General features: G+C 35.5%; 4 protein-coding genes across 6 annotated transcripts; 1 reads left to right on the forward strand and 3 right to left on the reverse strand.

Moving 5' to 3' along the window:
* Window positions 1–6,654: 6,654 nt before the first annotated feature.
* Window positions 6,655–7,906, reverse strand: LOC104093706 (deoxyuridine 5'-triphosphate nucleotidohydrolase-like). Its single transcript, XM_009599500.4, has 3 exons — window positions 7,724–7,906; window positions 7,508–7,599; window positions 6,655–7,123 (listed from the first exon to the last, which is right to left on the reverse strand). The coding sequence occupies exons 1-3, from the start codon at window positions 7,828–7,830 to the stop codon at window positions 6,879–6,881; spliced, it is 444 nt and encodes a 147-aa protein (XP_009597795.2). The 5' UTR covers window positions 7,831–7,906; the 3' UTR covers window positions 6,655–6,878.
* Window positions 7,907–9,754: 1,848 nt separating this feature from the next.
* LOC104093708 (late embryogenesis abundant protein 47) lies at window positions 9,755–11,973 on the forward strand. The gene is made up of 3 exons (XM_009599502.4): window positions 9,755–9,964; window positions 10,781–11,062; window positions 11,278–11,973. Exons 1-3 carry the CDS (start codon window positions 9,836–9,838, stop codon window positions 11,491–11,493), a joined length of 627 nt encoding a protein of 208 aa, XP_009597797.1. The 5' UTR covers window positions 9,755–9,835; the 3' UTR covers window positions 11,494–11,973.
* A 55-nt stretch (window positions 11,974–12,028) lies between these two features.
* LOC104093707 (cysteine synthase-like) lies at window positions 12,029–17,486 on the reverse strand. 3 transcript variants are annotated; one of them, XR_004506383.2, is made up of 12 exons: window positions 17,320–17,485; window positions 16,167–16,222; window positions 15,966–16,075; window positions 15,779–15,836; window positions 15,221–15,484; window positions 15,014–15,151; window positions 14,827–14,878; window positions 14,184–14,263; window positions 13,684–13,743; window positions 13,484–13,564; window positions 12,554–12,724; window positions 12,029–12,434 (listed from the first exon to the last, which is right to left on the reverse strand). XR_004506383.2 is itself a non-coding variant. In XM_009599501.4 (11 exons), the coding sequence occupies exons 2-11, from the start codon at window positions 16,203–16,205 to the stop codon at window positions 12,632–12,634; spliced, it is 975 nt and encodes a 324-aa protein (XP_009597796.1). In that variant the 5' UTR covers window positions 16,206–16,222; window positions 17,320–17,485; the 3' UTR covers window positions 12,456–12,631. The 3 variants fall into 3 exon arrangements, 2 of the variants coding, with proteins under 2 accessions (XP_009597796.1, XP_070037439.1); XM_009599501.4 differs by lacking the exon at window positions 12,029–12,434 and having other exon boundaries at window positions 12,456–12,724; XM_070181338.1 differs by lacking the exons at window positions 12,029–12,434; window positions 12,554–12,724 and adding an exon at window positions 12,755–12,864 and having other exon boundaries at window positions 17,320–17,486.
* Window positions 17,487–23,566: 6,080 nt separating this feature from the next.
* LOC104093709 (uncharacterized) lies at window positions 23,567–24,490 on the reverse strand. Its single transcript, XM_009599503.3, has one exon. It carries the CDS (start codon window positions 24,319–24,321, stop codon window positions 23,704–23,706), a length of 618 nt encoding a protein of 205 aa, XP_009597798.1. The 5' UTR covers window positions 24,322–24,490; the 3' UTR covers window positions 23,567–23,703.
* Window positions 24,491–25,194: the final 704 nt, after the last annotated feature.

Consider the following 25,194-nt stretch of genomic DNA (forward strand, 5'->3'; position numbering starts at 1 on the left):
CTAAAAGGCATTACCTTGCAGCAGTATATAACTTTAGGGGTGCGAAAGGTAGTAAGTTCTTCATCCTTCGGTGCCATGAAAATTTGATTATATTCTGATGAACCATCCATGAAAAATATCGCCTCGTATCCAGTCGTTGCATCAATTATGAGATCAGGGATAGGAAGAGGAAATTCATCCTTAGGATAAGCATTATTTAGGTCCCTAAAGTCAACACAAACTCGGATTTGGCCATTCTTCATTCTTACAGGGACGATGCTTGAAATCCATGTAGGATGTTTAACTTCACGAACAAAACCAGCCTCAATAAGCTTGTTAACTTCGGTTTCAATCAAGGGAACTAGTTCAGGTCTGAAGCGACGTTGTGCTTGCTTCACAGGACGAGCACCTCGTCTGACAGCAAGTTAATGAACAACCACCTTGGGGTCTAAACCTGGCATTTCTTTGTAGCTCCAAGCAAATACGTCTTTAAACTCCTTAAGTAGCTCAATATATTTTTTCTCTTCATCACCATTTAGAGAGGCACTTACATATGTGGGCTTTGGATCTTCAACTACTCCGAGATTGACTTTTTTTAGTGCATCAACCGTTGTCTTTACCCCTTCTTCAAGCTCAGGTGGTGCATCTTTAGTGCCTTCATCCTCTTGAGGATCACCATCATTGAAAGATATGTGATTACATACATGAATATCAAGGCACTTTTTCTCGACTTCCACATAAGATGAAGCATTTTGCTCATCATGAATGGTGATATGATATGATGACCCCACACTTTCTTCATCTTCCTCCCGTTCTTTAGTGTGAACTATAGTATGAGCCTTTGCTTTGAGGACCTCTCCGCACGAAACTACAAGTTTGGTCTCTCGCCTCATTCTAGAAGGAATCAGGCTTGGGCAATCTATGGTCAAAATCTCCTTTTTAGCGAAGATAGGTGCTCCAATCCTTCTATCACTTACATGACGCTTGTTCTCCTTCTTCAGTGGTCCCAACCTATCAAAGACTGAGGTCCTTGGTTTTGCAAGTCGATCAAACACAGAAGGTTTCTTATTAAGCATCGTAGACATTTTTTTAGCAGTAATATAGTTACAACTTGCCCTTTTAATGGAGATACTGATTGGCGGGGGTTGTTTGTAACCCAATCCTTCATGTGATTGCTTCAGTGGGTACCCTTTCTACATCATCATCTTTTGAGCAAGGTTTGAAGCTTCAGGCGGGAGCTTTCCCAACTTGGATGGTTTATTGGGATCAAATCCAGCTTTTGCTAACAACTTGTAGGCGTTTGGGTCAAAGCCCTCATATGTGCGCTTTGCGGGAAGTGCTAGATTTAGAAGCGAATTGTGGTTTGATGATTTGACAAACCCTTTAAGCAACTTTGTAGACGACTTAATTGCATCAATTCACTTGATATGAAGGGCCAAGTCACCTAACACATTACCTTGTAGTTCAAAAGATGGATCTTTAACCTTCCTTTCCTTTGGAACATAGCGAAGAACAAGAATCACTTTCTTACTTGAAGATGCCTCATTCATCTTGTTCTTATCATAAATCACATGATCTTTTTCAACCGTAATCTTTGCCTTGCTAGTTGTGACATCAACCTTCTTTGCAACACTTTTGGTTGGCGTCACGTCATTAACCTTAACCTCCCTTGAGATATAATTCTTTAAGTAGAATTTCGCATCGGCAAAGTATGATTCAGCCTCGGTAAAGGGCTTATCATCGGCAACTATCTTCTTTTCGACCCCATCTTCACAGTACTTCAAGCACTGATGGTAGGTGGATGAAACCACTTTGTTCTCATGTATCCATGGCCTTCCTAAAAATATATTATATGAGGTCTTTGCATCGATCACGTGCATCCATGCACTCAAATGCAAATCTCCCATATTTATTTCCAATTTGATAGCCCTTATAGCTTTTTGCCCCCTTGATTGAACCCTTGAATCATCAAACAACTTTCACATAGTTCATCCATAGGTATGCCAAGCTCTTTGACAGTACAGATTGGGAGAATATTGATGCCAAATCCATCATCGATCAAGATTCTACTCATTCTCTGTTCTCGCACAAAGCCAACCATGAATAGGGGACGATTATGGTGTGTTTCACCAAGCAAAAGATCATCACTAGTAAGTTTGATTTTTGCATCACAAATGTCCGCTTCTTCAGAATTCTCAGTGAGTTTTTCAGGCAAGGGAGGTGGCAACAATGATGGATCTTCCTTCTTTGTCTCTTCTTCATCTATATTACAACATGAGGCCTTGATATATTCACAGGAAGCTTGTGGGTGTAACAAGCTTGACAGAAATTCATTCAATGTCACTGGACGACGTAGCCTTTGATAGTGATTCTCCACCATTTTTGCTTTTGTACAATTCTTCTTTATCATTTTCTTCTTGGGTCTTTTCACCATTTTTCGCCTAGTCAACTGCTTATTTGATTCCCTTTGTGAATTTGTCTTGCAGCGTCTCCATCGAGTCACAAGAATCCAACCTTTATCATCAGTTTGATCATCACGTGATTCACCTTCCTTTTGAGATCTTTTCTCCACTATTAGTTTATACACTATAGGGAGAAGCAATGGTTTGCTCACAAAGTCACCAAATTTAATCATATTTGGTGATGATGCAGTTTGGATGCCATCACATTCATATACTTTGACAAAATTGCAAAGGAAAATGGGATCAAATGAACCAAAAATGAAAGAGACTTGATTCGAACTGTCTTTCTCATCCTTAAGCAAGATATTTCCTTCAGCGGCCAAGTCCATGACTTTCTCCTTAAAGACAAAACACTTTTCAATAGGGTGGCCAATCAACCGATGATACTTGCAATAATTCGGATCATTAGTCCTTCCAGCTTCGTCTGGCCGCGTCATTTCAGGTAACTCAATGAGTTTCAACTCAAGGAGTTCTTCAAAAAGTGCTGTAACATTAGAGTCCAAGAATGGATATTCTTTCGCTTGTATTTCCTTCAGAGTTAATTTTCGGCCAACTTCATCCTGTAAGGACGTTGTCTTCACACTTTTCTTCTTACTCACTTTTGTAGTGATCTTTAATGGCGAGGCGTTAACATTCATTGATTCCTTGTTCTTAGAATTCGGCACGAACTTGCCTCCTTTCTTTATTTCTTGTTTATCCTTCACTTTACGAGGTTCATAAACATGTGGCCCTTGATTTCTACTTGAAGACATGCTTAACTACATATCATGAGCACGTGTAGCCAATTCTTCAAACGACTTAGGCTTGATACCCTGTAGGATGTAGCAGAGTCCCCAATGCATTCCTTGGATACACATTTCTATTCCATAAGCTTCACTAAGTCTGTCTTTGCAGTTGAGGCTTGCATTCCTCCATCGATTGCTGAAATCAACGACTGGTTCATCCTTCTATTGACACGTGTTTGTGAGTTCAACCATACTTATAATGCGCCTTGTGCTATAGAAGCGATTGAGAAATTCATGTTCAAGTTGCACCCATCTATCGATGAAACCAGCCTCGAGATCAGTGTACCAATCAAAAGCATTTCCTTTTAAGGAAACGAAAAATTGCTTGACAAGATAATCTCTATAGGTTCCAACATTATTACAAGTTTCGACGAAGTGTGCAATGTATTGCTTTGGATATCCTTTTCCATCAAATTGTTGAAATTTTGGGGGTTGATAACCTACAAGCATCTTCAAACTATCAATTCTCACAGTGTATGTCTTCGCATATGCGAGAGAAGACTTGGCAGCAACATCGTACTTATCTTTTATGGTTCCCATGATGAAGTTTTTCAATTGGTTAATGGGAATAACCTCGTCAAATGAAATCTGAAATTCTTTAGGAGCCGTTGTCTGCCTTGCAGATGAGTCTCCTTTATCTTGCATCATAGGGAGCTTTCCAGGTGCATGACTTAAATCTCCCTCCATCATGCTTTCAACTCTATCTGTCAGCTTGCCAATTTGATTATCTTGATCTTGCATATGCTTCGTCAACCCCTCAATTGCCTTTGTTAAATTTGCGAGTTGTACTTCAACAGTTGAAGTGTTAGTCACCATTGCTTGGATAACTGTCGTGGATGGTGGAGCAAAGCATGGATTTTCTCTTATACCATACTTTGAGTGGAACAACTCACGTGGAGTGCTTGGAGCAGATCCAGTGATCAAGATATCATCATCATCATCCTGTGTGATGAGATTCTTAGATCTAGATAGGCTAAGTAGAGCCAATATCTTCTCAACGATTTCAGCAATGTTCGCTCCTTCTTCCAATTCAGTTGGAAATGATCTTACCCCATTTGAGGATCGAAAATCAAAGATAGGAACTGATGCAGACGGCATTTGAAATGCTTGTTGTCCGAGCAAGTTTTCCTTATTCCTAGTGACAGGTCCTACGCTTTCCATAGTAGCATCCAACAAGTTTTCCACATCAGATGAAAACTTGGAATCCGTAGCCTTAGCAGTAGTGAGTTTGAAGTTGATCTTCTTAGGAGCAATTTCTGTGTTCTTGAAATTTGATAATTGAAGAGATGAGAGGTAGAGATGGTCCCACTGGGCATGCCAGAAATTTATAACTACAAATTTTCGCTCCTCGAGAAAAATAAATAATCAAGACTGGAAAATTGCGCAACAAATGTAGTGATTTCAGTAAATGATGAGTGTTACAATATCTATGGTATTTCTCTGATTCTTCAAGAATGTAAACTATCTTGATAAGCTTGATTTTAATTTTGATTCAAGGGCTTGTAAAGCTTGGTCTTGAATCTCTTTCTTGAGCTTGAGTTTGGATTTGATCACAAATAAGTAGTTTGATCTTGAACGCCTTGGTATTTGATTTGGCTTCGTTCTTGATCTTGAACTTGAACTTGAACTTGTAGCTTGTAGAGAAATCTGTGGTGTTTGATCCACGAGCTCTCCGCTAGTTTCTTGTTATCACTTCTGGTGTCTTCTAGCTTTATGAAAATCTCTATTTATAGTTGTAGGGAGTGGTGTGACTTTGCGATTTGATTGGTCCGTTTGAACCGACCAATACCATCTTGACGCTTGGCACAACTCTATTGGTTGTTGATTTGGCTTGGATTGCCACCCTTCTTGACATGTGGCACGATTTCATTGGCTCATTTATTTGATTTGGATTGCCACATCATTTGACACGCGGCATGATTTTGTTGGCTCGTTTATTTGTCTTGGATCGCCACATCACTTGACATGTGGCATGAGCCTGCTTTAAGATGGGCTAATAGCCATTTGGACCTTGGGCTAATGAAGTGGTTTATCATTTAATTTATAGTCCAATTAGATGGACTAGCTCAATACATATATATTAAATTTAAATAAGGAAAAAAAATATAAATAGCCATCCAGTTGTCTCCTTTTTCCCTATTTAGCCGTAAACTTTCATCAACAAAAAATAGCCAATCCGTTGATACCCTCTTCTATCAACTAAAATAAATAAAAAATAAAAAACCCTTCCTTTTATACGTTGCCTTATCTTCTGCAAATATCCATCAGAAAATTATCATAATCTTGTCCTTCTTTGCCCAAAAAATATTTCGATCTACATTCAATAATAATTACTGAAAGAGAATCTCCATCAACAACCAACAAAATTAGAAAATACAGATTATCATCAGAAGGAGGAAGGAAGAACAAATATACCAATTGCAACTCTTAAATACCATTATCTTCTTCTTTATCTTTTTCACCCCCATTAGCCACCAGTGTATAAACTATGTAATCATTGTATGCTTATTGCATACTTCGTGTATATTCCTAAATTATGCACTGAATATATATTAATTATACATTATACACATGTTATATAAAGTATATACATAAGTACATCATTGTTATACAATGTTAATTTCACTGTTACACAGTGTTTATTTTACTATTATACAATGTATAAATAATTGCTATACAAAAATTCTTACTCACAAGCACCATTAGGACGAGAAAAGAGAAAAATATTCTAGATCCACCGCCCAAAAAAACTGCCCAATTAGGTTTGAGGCGAGAGAAAGGATGGAAAAAATTAGTGGGTTTGAGGAAGGAAGAGAGAAGAAAGAGAAAGAAAAAAAGAAGGCCAGCAAAATTGTGAAGAAGAGAGAATAGGGGGACGATGCCGAGAGAGAGAAAGGAGAGATGTGAGGAGCGATTATGTTTACTGGGGAAAGTGAGAGTAGGGTTAAAAAAGGTAATAAAAGGAAAATACGACTACTTAAAGTTAATCTTATATGGGTTGCTATTTCAGTTAATAACTCTTTAAATAATTAACCCAATTTACTAGCCACAATATTTATTTGAACTTAGTATCTTGAGTTTAATATGGTCCAAATTATTTTATGGATTTAAACCCGATAAAATTTAAATGCTTACACTACTAATTGAACAACAAAAAAGAAGAAGATCCCGTATAGTTTAAATTTAAAGGGAAGTTGTAAATAAGATGAAATGAATTGAATTGATTTGAAACTCGGTCATGCTATATCTACAAAATCTCTTATTTATAGCTATAACACTAGTCGTTGTGTACTGGAATCACCTTGTTGTTGTACTTCCATTTTCTTTAAATTCGATATATCCTACCTAGAATTGGAACAATTTACTGGTCATTCGATGTCTTAAGACAAGTATTGATTTTTAATCTCTTCATCGACCGGTCACATATATACGTGCAACAAGAAACCTTAACTTGCATCATGAATTAAGAAAATATCACATAAAAACAGACAACTCAACCTTGACGAAGCATAAAGACTTAACTCATCCTGCACTTTCCAAAATGCTCCAATCTCTAAAAACATAACCAAATGTACTAACCTACAAATATTTGCACATCAATAGTAACTGGTAAATATAGTAACCACTATGATTCTAATTCAAGCCAAAGATTTCAAACTCCGGTTGATCCAAAGCCTCCAGAGCCCCTAACTGTCGAGTCTAGATCATCAACCTCCTCGACATCTGGCACTATGATTTTCTCTATGATCAATTGAGCAATTCTGTCACCAATTTTCACTTCAAAATCAACATCACAATGGTTGAAAAGAATAACACCAACTGCTCCCCTATAGTCTGCATCAATCACACCTGCCCCAACATCTATTGAATGTTTCCATGCCAATCCTGATCTTGGAGCTATAAAAGAAAAAATCACAAACTAATCACTTTACCCTTCGCATTCATTTATTCAAGAATGATAAATACAACCTTAACCCAAAAGATATCTACAAGTAAGCTCCTTGTAGGATTTATTTATACTTTTAAAAATAAAACAAGTTACTATATACAAGAAGTAAAAATGACCTAATAGTGTAAAAATTCCTTACACTAATGGTCGTATATAACTTTAAAATAACTATCTACCAGCTAATATATTTATTTATTCATTTAGCAAAATGGTAAACTTTTTAAGGTGCATATCTAAAGTAGAATCCTCTTTTGAAACTTGTATCAATCGTCTTTTCCATTTTCTATTTACGTGTGTTTGGTATGAGGAAGTGGGGGAAAAAAAGAATATACCTATACGGGCATAGGTTCCTTGAGGAACGGCAATACTAAGATCTGTGGGTACTAGAGCCTTTCCCCTGGCTGGCACTTTTGTCTCCGCCGCACTGCACCAGAAGTAGGGAGGGAAAAAGTTACAGATTCCCAAAATTGATTACACACCAAATTGAGGAAAGATTTAGTTTCGTGAGATCGGTTCATAAAATTCAAGAAAAAGAAAAAGGGGGAAACCTTGACAGATCGTAGCCAGCAGAGAGAGGGGAGCCTTTGGAGGGCAAGACAGCATTATCAGAGAGCCTTTTGAAGCGGAAGAAGGAATTGATGCCATTTGCAGCCATGTTTAGATGTGGAAATGGAAAAGCTCGAGAGAAGAAATTGTAACCGTGGTTTAATTTGGAGATGGAGAAGGGTTTCAAGATTGCGGAAGAAGGCTGATGTAGAGGTTTATAACTGACCAGGAAATGTGGAATAGCGCCAAAAGTTCCCGCCATTCTGACACACGGAATTGAGGGCAAACTGAACCTAATACTTATGTGTGTATCGATTAATAAAAAGAAAAAAAAGTTAAATTCTAAATGGTGATAAGTGTGACTTTTTTGTATTGTGAATGCAATGTACTACGTAGCATGTTATAATATGTTAGTATTATTTTTGCTAGGTCTGTAATTAATAATTTTCTAGAAATTTATTTATAATTGTCTCATAAGTAACTTGATTACATTATTTTTTTATACCATTAAATTATAGAATTTAATTCACAAAAGGATAAAAAGAAACAGAATATTCGTATGGACGAGAAAATTAATAATATATGTACAAGAAAATAATACTTCATCCTTCCTGAGAGTCTTGAGGAGGTGGACAAGATTTGTAGGGACTATATGTGGGGAAGTTCTGAGGAGAAGAAGAAAATACCATTGGTAGCTTGGGTAAAGAGTCTGTTATCCTAAGAAGTTAGGGGGTCTGAATATTAAAGGTAGCTGGAACATAGCTTCAGTAGGGAAGTTGCTATGGCAGCTGCTCGTGTGTAAAGAATCACTGTGGGTTAAATGAGTGCATGGTATATATGTGAGGACTGTAGCTGGTATCGGAAGAAAATTAATAGTCTCAAAGTTCAAATGCAGGGATGGTACACACAGGATAAGTATACAGTTACTGTGAAAGGTGACTATTTCATTACTAGCAGTTATCTTGCACTCTTAGATGCCAAACCAAGTCTTGAAGATTTAATATGGACCTCTTTAGATATGCCAAAGCAGAGAATTATACTCTGGCTGGCAATGCAAGGAAGGTTACTCACTAAAGAAAGACTCCTCAAACTTCAAATACAAGCAACTGATGTCAGGTGTTGTTTATGCGACGATCAAGCAACAGAAACAAATGCTCATCTGTTTGAAGCTTGCAACTGGTTTAAGGCAATAAGACATGAAGCAAATCAATGGACAGACATCAAATTACCAGCAGGAGATATCACACAAGTTTTGGAAAGCATACAAAGAAAGCATTAATGGAAGAAGTATATGAAGGAGATGATAGCTGCAATATATGGAGCTTTAATATATCACACTTGGCGAGCTAGAAACTGAAAATTGTTTAGAGGCATAAATATACATTAAGAGGAGGTAGCACTACAGATTAGAAAGGAGATTGCAGAAAGATTTAGATATTACTAGGAACTCGAAAAGAGCCAATAGATGTAGAAGATTAGTGCAACAGCTACTTTGTAATTAGATACCAGTGTTTGTTGGAAGCCTTTCTATTGCACACAGAAAGAGGGTGCTCTTTATTTTTAATATTTTTGGAGTTAATGGTAATTGACAGTTGTTTCTAAAAAAAAAATACTTCATATTTTCTCATTCTATCAATTTTGTATGGCCATTTTTTAAAATTATAACTGATTGTAATTTCTTAAAACACTAAAGTTGTATCAAGTAGCTATAATTTTCGATCGCATGTAAAATGACAAGTAAACATAAACAACATTTCCCCTTCAAATTCTTGATCCAAACTAAAGATACAAGCACATCCAAAAGAAAAAGTCACAAAAAGTTTTTTCAAATAAGTTTAGGGCCTCCCATCTCCACCAAAATAGCTCTTTTTCTGTCCTAACAATATTAATCCATATTACACAAAATCACCTACCACGTGTTTACCTTTTACACTGCCCCCTTTTTGTCGACGCTTCTTATGCATAGAAACTATCTTTTCCATGCGTACTTTACGCTATATCAACCCGACTTCCTTCTCTTATACTACTAAACGTTAACACCATTTACATACAAAAGGTGTTAAATCAAAATATATCTACATAATTAATTCTTGAATCAAGATCATTAATATAAAATGAGCCAAGAACAGCCAAGGAAGCCAGATGAAGCCGAGAAAGAAACCGTCAAACATGAGGATCTTGTGGTAGATGTTCAAGGAGCGCTTGCTCGGAAGAAAGCTGTTGCTGAGTCAATTGGTGGACAGGTTCTAAACTACAGTATATGTTTTTCTCCTTTTCTTTTTTATACTTTTTCTCCTATGCTTCATTTAATCTTTTTGAATGGTGAACGGATATTTGATCATAGATACCATTTTATGTCTCGGTTATTTTATTCATTTTCTCTCGTTGTTGTTACTGTTTTGTTGTTTCGGCTTCTTTTTCATTTCTCCTTGAGTCGAAGGTTTATCAGAATCGGGATAAGATTTCTATATACACTACCCTCCCCAGACTCCACTTTATGAGATTACACTGATTTTGCTGTTGTTGTATACCATTTTCTTTTGAGCATGTGCGTATACACACACATCGATGTTTTACATGCTAGTGATCAGTGGCAGAGGTAGAAGCCCAAATGCGAGTGCCGCTGAACCTAGTAACTTTTGCTCAAATGATATATTTGTGTTAACATATTCATCAAATATGTAGACACATTAAATTTAAAATCCAATTATTTGTACTTGAAATTGTCGTTCTAAAATTCAGAACTCGAAGGTTGAAAAATTAGTCTCGCCTCTGCTAGTGATTAAATTGATGTTGATAGTGATGATTTATTTTTCCTGGTCTTTTGAATGGTTTTCATCAAAAAGTCATCAATGCAAGGGGCGTTTGAAAGTAATATTTCAATAATTATGCAAGTTAGTGTAGAGACACTAAATCAATATTTTTCTTTTTTTTGTTCGGTATATGATCTATCATCTTAATTTTGATTTGGGAAATCCAGGTATAATTAAGCATTGTAAAGCGTGACACTAAATCAATATTTTTCTTACTTTTTTTTTGTTGTAATGTGACCCGTAAAGGTACTTGGGCAAGACAAAAAGGCTCCACTTAGCTCAGAATCAGTATCATCAGGAAAAACAAACATTACCATAGGTGAAGCCCTTGAAGCCACTGCTCTCACCGCCGGAAACAGGCCGGTGGATTACAGCGACGCAGCGGCAATACAGGCGGCAGAAGTGAGAGCCACCGGACGTACTAACATTATCCCTGGTGGAGTAGCTGCTGCAGCTCAGTCAGCAGCTACTCGCAATGCTCGCGTTACCAAAGAGGAAGAGAAAACAAAACTGGCTGAAATCCTCGCGGTAAAAATTCTTTAAACTGTCAGCATATATAAGTTAAATTCCTTTCAAATTGTCTTCCATAGTTGTTTTCATTTGGAATTGTTTTTACTTGTGAGTTGTCAACATTATATAAGACAATGTAAAGAACTTCTATGTTATCAACGCATTTTCACTTGTTGTAACAAGTAAACTGCCTTATTTTTCAGGTTACTAATCTCCTGATTTATATTTGGCAGGACGCGAGTACAAAATTACCAGCAGATAAGCCAGTGACACGAAAAGATGCTGAGGGAGTGATAGGTGCAGAACTGAGGAATGATCCAAACTTGTGCACTCGTCCTGGTGGTGTGGCTGCTTCTATTGCTGCTGCTGCAAGGCTCAACCAAAGTCACACCACAACCAGCACCAACAATAATCAAAACAGCAACAGTCTCAAACAAAAATTGAACTAGAACGACCGAGTAAACTACTGTAATATCTAATCCTGCAATTTTCTTCTCCATTTTGACATTTTCTCCGTTGTCTTCTTTCCATACTTTAAATCTTTCTTTTCTTTTCTCTTTTAAAAGCATAACCCCACTTGATGTTTTCTCCTGCCTTTTTGGTCAAGGAACTGTTACAAGCCCTAACTGAGGCTTAGCTATAGGATTGTAATATTGTAGTGAATAATACTTGGAGAATCTGTCTAGTCAGTTTCTCTTCCCTTTCCTCTGTGCAAGGGTTGAAGAGTGTTTGAAGTTTTTTTTTTTTTTGAAGAGCATGTAACTTTTTCGCCCGACTCTTCTGCACGTCCTAGGAGTTAGCGATGTTTTTCCATTACAGTCATAAATGCATGCTTTACACTGTACAGAAGTAATTATCTAGTTCCACACAGTTTGCTGGAAAGCTTCACTTTCCCTTACAATCTGAAAAGTGTTTCATTTGTTATTAAAGTAGCAACTCTTTCTTTCTTTCTTTCTTTTATTTGTGACAAGTGTTGCACAACGGTTGAAAGAAATTATTTGTGTCCCTGCTTAATCTATTACATTGTTCCAATAAGCAATGTTGCAAATTTATGTTCTGTTATACAATTTGTAAATTGAAGCTGGTAGAATTTTAAAAACTAAAGTCAAATAGTTTTAGCGGGGTTTGTAACTGAAAGGAAAAAAGAAAGGTTAAGCTAATTTGGGAGGAGTTGTCACCAAGAAAAAAGAGAGGTTAAAAGCTAATTCTTGTGTAAATTACAAAGGAGACGAGCAAAATCTTAGGCTGAAGAAGCAGTGATTACCATTGGTGAAGTCCAGCATCAGGAACAGACTCAAGCTGGCTGCCCAGCCCAACAAGCTGCCGCTGAGCTCGCAGAGACGAGAGCCAACCAAGGAACTCATAAGTCATAACAAACAACTGCAGAACACTAGAATAAGAGAGGTTGATATCCGCAGGCAAAGAGATAATTGTTCTTTATACCTTACAAATGATGAGAACATTTGTATTTGTGAACAATAGTTCACCTATTTAGGAGGAAACACTTACAGTTGTATTTTCTATTTAACCTCAAGTTACAACACATAACTTCCTTCAATACCCTATCACTCAGTCCAAAGAAGCATACTATTGTTCAAAAGTCATGTTAGCCACCTCTTCTCGAATAGAATCAAACAGCACGGTGGAGAGATAACGTTCCCCAAAACTAGGGAAGATAACCTGCATAGAGAATTACAATACAATGCTTAGCTGCAAGCACCTCTGTATGATGTGTTTCCATGCTTCTGCCGGCACATGTCATATACAGGACTTTGAAGTCAGATCAAGTTAGTATCACCGGTTGGCCTTTGTTTTGCAAACTAGGATGTGGATACCAAAAATTCCATCATATATAAGAAAAGCCTGAATAATGCTTAAGCAGAGATTCGTATGACAGTAAAAAATAATACTTACCCATTCTTATCTAGTAAATGTTTACTGCAATCATGTTTCAAAGCACACAATATGACTTCCTATCATTTCTTTATCATCATCTTTGCGTTAAAATATTCAGCTGCTTCTTTCTGCTATAAGAGGTGTCTATTTCAATTTTCAAGCATTCTAATTCACCTAAAATAGATTTTTCCTTGTGTTCGCTGAAGATCATACTCCTATCCAACAGGTACAAGTTACTCTCTTTTTTTTAATTACCGGTAGTGGAACAATTACTACAAAATTCCAGCATTAACCTTCATGCCAAGTACTACGTCGCATATGGAATGAACCAGAGGGAGTACAAAGTAAAATAAAATACTCCTGCTTAGAGTAGAACAGTACATCAATGACTAACTGTGTAGGAAAGAGGGGGAAAAAGGAAAAGAAAAGAAAACAGAACCAACGAATACACATTCATCTCATTAAATGAATAATTAGACAGTGAAAAGTTTCAAGGAAACACAGAAAGAGTGCTATCAGCTTACTGAAATAGATCCAACTTACCGCAATGAGTTTCCCAGCATTTTCTGGCTTTTTTGCTACTTTTATCGCTGCAGCAGCTGCAGCCCCCGACGATATTCCTACCTGAAAATATTCCAGGAGCAAAATGAAGTATAGTTGTGATCATATCAGAATGCACATTGCAAATGAAACAGAGGAAAATGTGTGGACTCGGAAGGATCTTTGTGGACTGGTGAACTTACCAGCAAACCTTCTTTCAATGCAAGAAGCTTTGTCATTTCAATAGCTTCATCACTAGATACCTGAACACAAGTAAAAGCAGTAGCTGTCATCATACCAGGAAATATAGCAAGTAACCCCAGTGGAAGCCAAACGAATTTACGTTGAATAGAGAATGGATATGTTTCAGAGATAGAGTTAGCTGGAAACTTTTTACATTGAAAACTAAGGAAATATTCTATAAATTCAGACAAGACTGTCAATAAATGACATATCTAACTTTGTCCTACATATATATCTGGTCTATGTTCCCATACTTTATATCTATGTTTATGTGAGTCGTAAATGCATTAGTTTTATGTTAACCAAATTGATATTGTCAGTCAGATCATAGCAGATTCATCATCTGATTAGAGAGTTATCTGTAAGATACATAGGCTTGATAGAATAATCTTGTACACATTGAGCAGAAATTTAAATGTTTAAAAAATCTGGCTGCTATTTATACGGTTTACTGCCTTACTTGAAGAACTTCATCCAGGATGCTGAGATCGAGAACGACTGGGACAAAACCAGCACCAATTCCTTGGATTTTATGTGGCCCTTTAACGGTAATACATTTAATTAAACATATCAGTCTATGATAAATAATAATTCATAGGAGTAGTGATGAAAACAATGTGTACGACATGAGCTGGCAAAACAGTTTATTCAATGTATAGGACTAATGTAATGACATATTAGGTTCTATATTTAGCTGGATATTCTGAGAAGACAAAGAAAGAAGGAAACTTTTCGCAGCAGAAAAGTTTGGATGAAAAAATGCAGTACTTAGTCTTTAGCAGAATAGCTTTATTAAGCAGAGGAATAGTCCATTTAGTGCCACAATACAATGCATGTGGGAGATACCTGGATGCTAAAATATAAGAGGGTGATAACTTGAATGAGTTGGTGTGGTTTACTTAAGTAAAATAATACAAATATGATAGGTACTGCTTTATCATGAGATGTGCTTGTGTTTCATGTTCACAGAAAGATGCATCTTTTAAAAATAACCATAAGAGTCTGTGCCCAATTCCTCCAACTAGTACTGCAATTATGAAAATGATAGCACAGCTCCAATCAATTTGACGAGACAACTAGTATGGGGAAAAAAATTGACTGACCTTTTTGTCCTCCATTCAGAATTGCATTTTCGGCTGGTTCCATACCATATACCTGGTTTGTACACAAGACAAAAATAATTAGAAATCAAGACAAAAAGGAAAAAGAACATTACCGCTTTTCTTCCCTCTTGTCAACCCTCTTGATACCCACGTCTTTTTCCATCATTCCACTCACAAATAATCTAACCTTTATTTCTGGATTCTTCTCCTTAAGGAACCTTCCAGCTCCCGTCACTGTGCCTCCAGTTCCAATCCCGGCAATAAAAATATCAATTTTCCCTCCTGTGCACTTCCATATTTCTGGTCCAGTTGTTTCATAATGGATCTGCAAATTGATACTTGATAAGCATGGCATTTCTATGACAAATGAACAAGTTATCTGTAAAGGAGATACCTTTGGATTGGCAGGGTTCTCAAACTGACGAAAGAAATGACAGTTTGGCGTCCTATCTAGTATTTCTTCAGCCTTCTGAAGCACACCATCTATACCTTTGGCTGGATCTGTGATGTATAACTCAGAACCCAAAGCTTTAAGAACAATCCTTCTCTCAAGACTGTATGATGCTGGCATCACTGTCACGAGCTTGTAGCCACGAGCTGCTGCAATAAATGCAAGACCAATGCCGGTATTACCACTGGTCACCTCAAGGAGGACTGTCTTCAGCCGCCATTATTTCGACATTTGAAAAAACAAGGAAATCATTTCAGTTCAGCCTTTCAGGCAAATAATCATTAAGAGCACAGAGAACTAAAAGTAAAAGTTCCATCTCTCTTAAGACAGAATTTGAATAACCTGGTATATCAAGAGAAATGGACATACATGAAAATTTATGTTGAGCCTATTTTAATCATCACATCAGATTTTGTGAAGAAGTATTTGAGAATCATATAGCATCTCTTCAAGCTGTTACTTTTTCCTCCTAATAAGTATTCTCACACGAATTTCACTAACCTTTCCAGGAGTAATCAGGCCCTTATCTTCTGCATCTTTGATCATACTGTATGCCATCCTACATATCAGTAACTAAGGTGAAAAATTCTGTAAAATTTTCAGATTTAGATAAGAACGATTCACACTAGAAACAGGAAGAAAGAAATTCCCAAGAAGAAACTGGATCAGGAGATTGAAAGATAAACACCTGTCTTTGACACTTGAGCATGGTTCCATTGACTCCAACTTGGCTGCAATTTGGGCAGCGCAACCTTCAACGATTTTGTTGAGATATACCATAGGGGTGTTCCCGATAAGCTAGTAACATTGTGAAAACAACAAAATGAGATGATTTGATGCTAAAAAAAGATGTAAAGAGTATCAAGAAAGATCTCAGAAAGAGAACTACCTCTGTGACATCCTTTGCAATATCACTCTTCTCTTCCATAGTTTCTTGCTGAGTTGCTGCAACAAGAAAAAAGAGCTAGCTAATGTAAGAGCTACACATAGTTAAGGATAGGAAGAAGAGAACCTACTTAACCAACTACGCTCTCAAGGAAGTGAAACCACAACATATGATGAGCCAAATAAGGAATGTGTTATATATAACAACCATACAAATAAAAAACCTATTTGATCTTTGACACTCTCTTGGAAGTGAAACCACAACAAAATCATCTACTTCACAAGTTACACTAAAGTTGGAATAGGTTGAAGAAGTTAGAAGAAAAATATGATATTAGCCAACACAAATGAAGAATCTGATCAGGTATCTTAAAGAGGAGAACAAGAAGGAAAAAGAAAAAGAAGAAATGAATCAACTGAAATAGGACGTAATCAGCAAAACAAAGCCAGCTAGATTTGTTTCCCACACAGATTTTATTAGTCTCTCAAGATAGAGGAAAATGAAGGTGGGAGTAAGGAACTACTAAGCTTTACCAATAAAACGGACACGATTATCTGGAACTACAAATGTTTACTCGAAATCAAATGCCATGAATTGACTTCTGTGGAGACCAAATGAGATATCAGAATAGAGTACAACCAATTACAATGAAGGACATAGTTTGTTCCCTTAATTGAAATGAAAACTATAAACTTCTCAAGACTGGTAATAACAAATGAATATTATGAACAAAACGTGATACTGAATATCAGCTAACATAAAATTTACATCAAGTGCAACTAAGGTAGCATGAAACTGAGAAGGAACCCCAGATATTTTCCACAAGAAATAGCATAAAATTAAGATAAATTACATTAGGAGCTGAGAACTACCAAAAATGAAACCCCCAAAGTAATTTAAGTTACAGCAAAAATTTCAGCACATTGTTTGATTAGGTGATCGACTACATAGTGAGCTTTAAAGAAACAGGTATTTATTAGTAATTGCTTCTATAACTTGGAATGGGATGAATTAGCAGACACCCACTTACATAAACCACTCAAGCAGGGCCTTTTCTGAAGAATTCAACTAGTTAAGAAATTTAGAAAGTTACGAAATAATTCAAGAACACAATTTGGTTCTTTAAGTTGTGGTTATGGGGAGAAAAAAACATTACCTAGTGGATGCTTTGAAGTTAGCTAGCTTCCTTATCTTGTGATTCTGCAAAAACACAACAACAACAACACAGTATCAAAAACACATATGAACAAAAGATCAAAATGGGTGTATTAATACATTAATACACATTATTATGTGATGTGCAAGTTGTCCAAAATATACTCTTATATTAAAGTGGAGAGCGCTCACTCATTATATAGTTTATTCAATTTTCAATTGAATGAGTCCTCTTTGACTAACATCATATCATAAATTAAAATAGCCGGTAACAAACAACAAACTTTGTATCAGAATAAATACACTTGTTTTATGAAAAAAAAAGTAGAATTAGACTTTTCAAACATTTAATCCCTAGGAAATCGTAGTGAAAAAAATAATTTGTTTAGCTTTTATTTAAAAATGGATTAAGAAATAACTTTTCATTTTCATGTTCTTATAATTGTGTAACCTTTTTCATTATTATTATTACTATTGTTATTTTTATTACTAGTAGTAATAGTAGTTAGAATAATCTAACCCGTTTGGACATAAGAATTTTTTTTTTTTTCAAAAAAAAAAAATCAAAAACAATGTTTGGTTATGAAAATTTTATAATTTTTTAAATCCAAGTTGAAAATGCATTTTCGAATTTGAAAAATTGCCCAGGACTTGTTTTTCAATGGAAAATTGGAAATTTGGTATTTTTAATTTTTACAAATTTATCCTATATTTTTTTAATTTATAAAAGAACCCCAATCAATTTTTAAATCTAGGTAGCACCTACAAGTTATAACTAGGGGTGCTTATCGGGCGGATAATTATGTTTAACGGTTCGGCTTAACGGTTATCGGATTATAAATATAGTAATTCGCTAGCCATCCAATAAGACAACAGGCAGATTGGTATCGGATTAACAGTTATCGGGCGGCTTATCGGCTAAACCAAATAGTAATTTTTTGAATAATCATTCAATCAATACCAAATAATTTCAAATCAATACCCAATTTTTAATACCATCTAAGATCTAACCAAACTGTATTTTTGAATTGAAGAATCTTCAGGACTACTCATACATGTATTAACCAAGTTCAGTAATCAATCAAACATTCGTTCTTCCAGAAAAGCATATTTTAAAAAAAGGCATAAAACCAGACAATCCATTCAAGTACTTCTAGTTCATTGCACTACAATATGATCGCTGATCAATTCAACAAAACTTATCAATCATCCTTCTGTTCATCTAACAAAAGGTATTAGAACATATAATGGCCACACTTGCTAAGTTGCATGACAAAGAATTGTGTGAGAAAGGATTATCATATTTCAACCCCCTCAGTGATAACCTTTCCTTTGAATTCCTCTTCTGTTTGTTCTGCGAGGGAAGAAGTACAAGTCTTGGCAGCTTTTCCATCTAATATGTGGTGCATTCTTAAGTACCTATGGCGGATAGAAAGTGACATCAAGCCTGTTTTGGTCAAACAAAGTGTAAATACATAGGGGTTTCAATAGTATTTTATATATATATAAGAGTAAAAGTATAAATATAAAAAAAAAATAACGGGTTAACGGTTTACCCGATAAGAAAATTGAGTAATCCGCCCCCAAACCGTTAAGCCGTTAATTATAAAATCTCAATCCGTTCACCATCCATTACCCCGATAATCCGATACCAATAAGCCAATAAGCCATCGGTTCGGTTCGGTTAACGGTTTCGGTTCGATTTTGAACAGCGCTAGTTACAACTACCCACTTTCCTCTTCCATAACAAAAGATACAAAACACAAGCAGCAGACATATCTACCTGAATGAGCCACTACAACTTCTATTAGAGATTGTTCATAAAGCTAAAACACTCACCAGGTTTGATTGTTTGTTTCAAGTAGGATAATCAAGTCGGGGTGATTTTGATATTTTTTACAAATTGTGAGGTATAAATCATGCTTCATGGTTTTACAAAAAATACATCCAAATATGTTACAAAAATTATAACCAAACACAACTCCATTTTCAAATCAAATTTTAGTAAAATTTTAAATTTGAAAAAACATCTTGGAATTTATTTCCAAACGCCTGCTAAGAATCCATTTTGTTCTTTCTGATTATGGGGAAGAAAACAAAACCTCGTGGATGCTTTCGCTTTTGTTAGGTTTATAATTTTGTGGTTCGGCCAAAAACTCATATAAAAACACTCATTTCCTATACTCTTTTAATATGAATTATAGTTTGTAAGTAATTTAGAAGAGGTCCAGATTAGAACGAGCATATGAAATAAATATACAGAAAAATATTTAGCAAACGCAAGTAATTACGTATTATGCATGTGCAAATGTCGATATATTGATATATTGATGAGGTAACGTTTTTTTTTTTATGCAAGAGTAATTTATTCAGAGTAATCCTAAGTCCTCTTTGACTAATCATAAAAATATACAATGGCGGGGAGGAAACTACAAACAATTCAATAAACGGTATGGTGATTCTAATAAGAGATAAATTTTCCCTTATTCTTATTTACTTAAGTGGTAAAATTGTTAACTCTTGAATCTACATGTATAATACTCTCGTTTCTAATTGATCTTAGTTTGATTTTTTGCAACATTCAAAAGGAAAAAAAGATGGAGGACTTAGGTATGGAACACCTAATTAAATTGCAAAACATTTACTGGTTGAAATTTAGATGTTTATGTATTTGGTAGAGAATTAAACCTCTAACCCAGTTAAAGCATAATCTTTAATTGCAATATTCAATGGCTTTCGTTTTATATTAACCTTATCCTTACAATATTTATTCCATATGAATCATTATCATTTGGCTTAAAAAATATCATACGTAATTTGATCTTTCTTGGAAACTCTAAATAGGTAATCGTACAAACTTTCTGCTGAAAGAGTCTGACTTTCTTTCCTGTTGTAACTGCAATGTTACAACGAGTTGATTAATAAATGGCCGGCTGAGTTTCAAAATCCTAAATTCTTTATCTTGAAATATTGTGAGGAAATTCACAGCCGCTATTTTTCGGGTTCATATTAAGTAACATGCTCATTGTGCAATAACTTGCAAATCACACAGGAGATATAAATTGCACTAGACAAGTCTGGTGCGACGAGCTTTGACTTATGAAGCTATTGGTGATGGGAATCGATCCCTCCCACGTAGAAACCACTAACCCAACCAATCCATCAATCCTTGAGGGCTAAAAAAAATCCTAAATTTACCATTGCCAATTGTGACAGTTTTTGCTCTTTCTTTTGGCTGATTTTGTCGATGCATAGCTAGAATCATTATTCTAATACGGAGGCGAATAAAGCTTGGGTTCAATTGATTCAACTAAACCCAATATTTGTAACGTAGAACACATGTCTATGTGCATATGATGTGCTAAAACCACTTAAATTTCAACGCCTACTAAATATGGAACCCATAATTTTATTAATGCAAGGAATTTAGTTGTAGGAGTCTTAAAAGCTGAATCCTTGTAGCTTTTTCTACACCATCAAATCAATATGACATGCAACAACAGGTAATTGTCTATAGTGGCTAATTTACCTACAAAACAAAGCAAATAACCTTTTATGGCCAATCAAAACACTTGATACTATAAATATAATCCACACAGTCAGTGTATATAAGTAATTTATTTGTAAATCACTATTCTAACTAAAAAATTAGTTGAGGGCACATATAGGTTGGTAGCTCAGAAGTTTAGTTGGTATATTGGTTATGTGTATATATAAGTCTTGTACACTCGTCTTTCAGAACCATTAAATAAAATAACATTTCCAAGTTATAGTACTCTTAGAATGAGTTCTCATCTTGAGTCAAAATCCTTCTTTTTCATACTGTTTTTGTTATTTAACTACATGCACTTGATAAATGGCTTTACCCTTAGCCCCAAATTTACTGTTGTCATTCGCAATAACCTCCCAAATAACTCTGAGAAATTGAGTTATCGGATTCAGTCTGGAGAAAATGACTTTGGCCTTCGTACTCTTAATGTGAATGAGGAATTTAGTTTCAGATTTAAATGGAATTATTTTGGTACTACTGAGTTCTATTGTCACTTTTATTGGGGTTCAAAGTATCAACTTTTCGATGTATTTAATAATACTTCTCCATGTGCACATAATTATAAAAATGGTCTGTGTTTGTGGGTAGTAGAAGAGAGTGGTTTCTATTTAGCTGCTGATAATCCAAATCCATCTCCTGAGGATTTGCATAAAAGAGCTGACTGGAAATCTAACATGTTTAACTAAAAATATTATTATTTGAATGAAAATTTTAACTATCTGGATATGCAACGTATTTATTTTTGCATTTTGATTTCTGTTACATTAATTGAAGGATTTGCATTTCCTGTTAGACAATTAAAATTGTGGTGGATGAAGATGAATTCCAAGGGCCATTTTCCACGGCTAATCCTCCATTTGGTGATCTTGATAATTGGTCATCCTCCAAGTTTTGTTAAAATCAACAGATCCTGTTAAGTCAAGTATTTTAAACCAATTTTTGAAATGTAAAGTTTAAGTGTCTATTCCAAAAATGCAAATAATAAAATCACAAAGCCCCAAAAACATAGTCTATAAACTGCAACTTTTCCTTGAAACAAAGTTCAGACCAACTACTTTCTTCATAATTTAAATTTTCCCTTTCAATTCAAACAAACACACGCCAGAAAATGGCTTTCCTTTTCGTTCGCTTCATTTTTCTTGACAAATAAACTTCATCCTTAAGGAAGTCAAACCTAGAACTGCCTTTCACCAAACAAGCGGCAATATTGGAGAGGAATCCATCCACTTGGTAAACAACTAATCCATCCACGGCTGACTATATCAAACTCAGTTAGTTTCTCATTTTGGGTACATCTTTTCTAAATCCTTGGCATTCTTACTTTTGGTGCTTCTTTTTTGTACATGTAACTCATGCACCTCCTTGGTGCTTTTCCTTTTAATATACAGTATTCTTCAACGAAATGCACATATAAAAGATCAGGATAGCCGGGATGACCTATTTCAAGATCAGATGATTCACCTCTTTGTCGGCTTGGGAGGGCTAACTCGGATAGGACAGATACGAGGGAAACAACCCATAAAAGAGAGATCGGATGCCCTTTCCGATGCAGTTCACGATGCAGAGCTGCCAACTAGCTAAGCTAGGTAGTTTGTTGTTAGAATAACTATCCTAGTAAGAAGATGGAAAGAATATACTATACACTATAGGAGAGTCAAAGAATAGGCCTGTTGGAACTATATCAAGATTAGAATGACAAGGAATATCAAAAGAAACCATGCGCAAGCGTTAAAAAAACTGTAATATTGAAGTGAAGATGTTGGAGGAACACACCAAGGCCTAGCACCTAATTTATCCAAATTGGCCAGTGCATCATCAAAGAAAACCAAAGCAAAAGGAATGAGAAACAAATGTAGCTTATGGACAGTGTCAAGGAAGAACTACATTACAGACACGATCTCATAAACAAAGCTTTCTCATTTTTCAATGACATGACATAGAGAGATCAAAGCAATAGTCTAACTGAGTTTGCCTCTGTCAAGCTATATTACTTCCTAATAGTGTGGGAGACTTACTGAGCACTAAATCTTACGAGAAGGTAAAAGATGGTTTCTCTCAGGATCACCCTTGGAAATTGAAACAAACAGAGGTGGAGCTCCAAGCACACATCTCAACCACAAAAAAAGGAAGTTGAAAATGGTAAAGAAAATTAGAAAAAGCACAAAGAGTTTTAGATGTAACAGTAGAGATAGAATAAAATACCTTGTCTTCATAGAATTCTTAGTACTCTTTCTAGGGTATCCAAGTGAGAACCAACATAACAAGATCGCTAATTGCCAAAGAAAATATTGTAAAATCCAGTGACGATACAGCAATACAAACGAATCAATGCTAAAAAAGAAAAGAATAGTTTCCGTTGCTCACGATAAATTAAGAATGTTGTTTAAACAGAGATGGTGCATTGTATTAGCATGTTCGAGCCACATTTTACCAATTACTGCTATGCCATTGTTCAAATACCTTAAGTTTTCCTTCAGTTTCCTTGATCAACATGAGCAAGAGCAATCATACTTGAAAAAGCGATACACGAGTCACTCGTGAAGGTTGGCATATTCTGGTCAGTACTCATGATTAACTAGATTAAACCTTGCTTGAGCTTTGATTCATATTATAAGAAACCACCATTGAACGAACCCATACCTTGTTGAGAAATTATGCCAAGCTAGAATAAGCCAATTATGAACTCAACCAGACCGACTTACACCTCAAAATGAATGTTATATATAGACTTCTGCCCAATGTTAAAATGAGAAATTCCATTCTAAACCATGTACAATTATTATACAGGCACGCGCACGCATATACTAATTTCAAAATTTTCTCATATAATCTCTCTTATTGAAGAAAATAACCAGACAAGAAGAACACAAAGCCCAATAAAAGTCCACCATATATAAGCAATGCCTTTTGGCCAGAGGTAAGAGTATTACCACCTAACCCATACTGCTGATTCTGAGCAAAACCAGCAATCTCCACGCTCTTGTTATCAAAGAAACTCTTCGCAGCGCCGCAAGTCGGACACCTCCAATCCGCCGGCAGCTGATCAAACGGCAAACCTGGAGGAATGGGATAAGAAGGGTCTCCAACAGCTTCATTATACTTGAACCCACATGACCTACACTCATAAATCCCAGTATTCAACACAGCAAACTTCTCCTCAAGCCTCCTCTTGTCAAATTTGTCTTCCTCTTCCTCCTGCTGCTCGGGTTCTGAAGTGGGTGTCTCGGAAGTGGGTTGTTCTGAGATGGGTTTGTCTTCTTTGGAGACATCAATGGACTTTGGAAGTGAGCTGAATGATTGGGTTCTAATTGGGTTTCTGTAAAAGGAGGAAATTGAGTGGGATTTGAGGTGAAAAGGTGGGAATGTGAGGTGGGGTTTGGGTTTTGGAGATGATGGTTGTGTGAGTGAATTAGGTGTGAATGTGAAAGAAGCTCTTGTGGTTGCTGAAGCCATTCAAAAAAGTTCTTTTCTTCTTCTTGAGTTCTATATTGGGATGAATCAATGGTTATGTTTTGGTAAAGGTTTCAGTGAATCAGTAGTCTTGTGTTTGCTCTGTGGGGAGGAACATGTGGATATAGAGAAACCAACAGGGATCCATGAAAGCGCATATGCCCTTTCAAATTTGAGGAATTGGATAAGGTATAAATATGAACTGATTCTAATTATTTCTTTATTTTCTCAACTTATTTTTTATTTCTTCCCTTTTTGTCAGAAAATATGTATCCAAGATAGGACTAATAATTTATGAATATCACGTGTTAGTTGTCATTTACTTGTAATAATAAGTCAATTAATTATATAAATAGGTTTTCACGATTAATGCTTTTTTTCTAGTGTATTAAATTTAAAATCATAATTTATTACTTATTCCTAGTGGTAATCTTGTTTGGGTGATTGTAATATGCTGTATTATATCGTATTGTTACTTTAAATACAATATTTATTTTGATCGTTACTTAAATTTTATTGTATTGTATCGTTAAATCCGTCGTTACATAGCGACGGAAATTTCCACTTTATAAAACTACTGATTTGGTGTAGTCGCGTCGTTACCTTATTTTCCTCTCATCTTGTCCTTCCATATTATTACATAATCATATTTTATCATTTAACCTACCTTTTTATATAATAATTATATCTTGTACCTTACATTTTATTTATAATATTACAAGTTTATTCTTCATATTGTTTGATGCATGATACTATAAAACGATAAAAAATAATATAATTTATTCAAAAATTATATACATCAAAACGATACACTATAATATAATATTATATGATAAATTATAAAACTATATATAACAATCATCCAAACAATAAAAT

Source organism: Nicotiana tomentosiformis, chromosome 1 (assembly GCF_000390325.3).
Source record: "Nicotiana tomentosiformis chromosome 1, ASM39032v3, whole genome shotgun sequence".
NCBI lineage: Eukaryota > Viridiplantae > Streptophyta > Magnoliopsida > Solanales > Solanaceae > Nicotiana > Nicotiana tomentosiformis.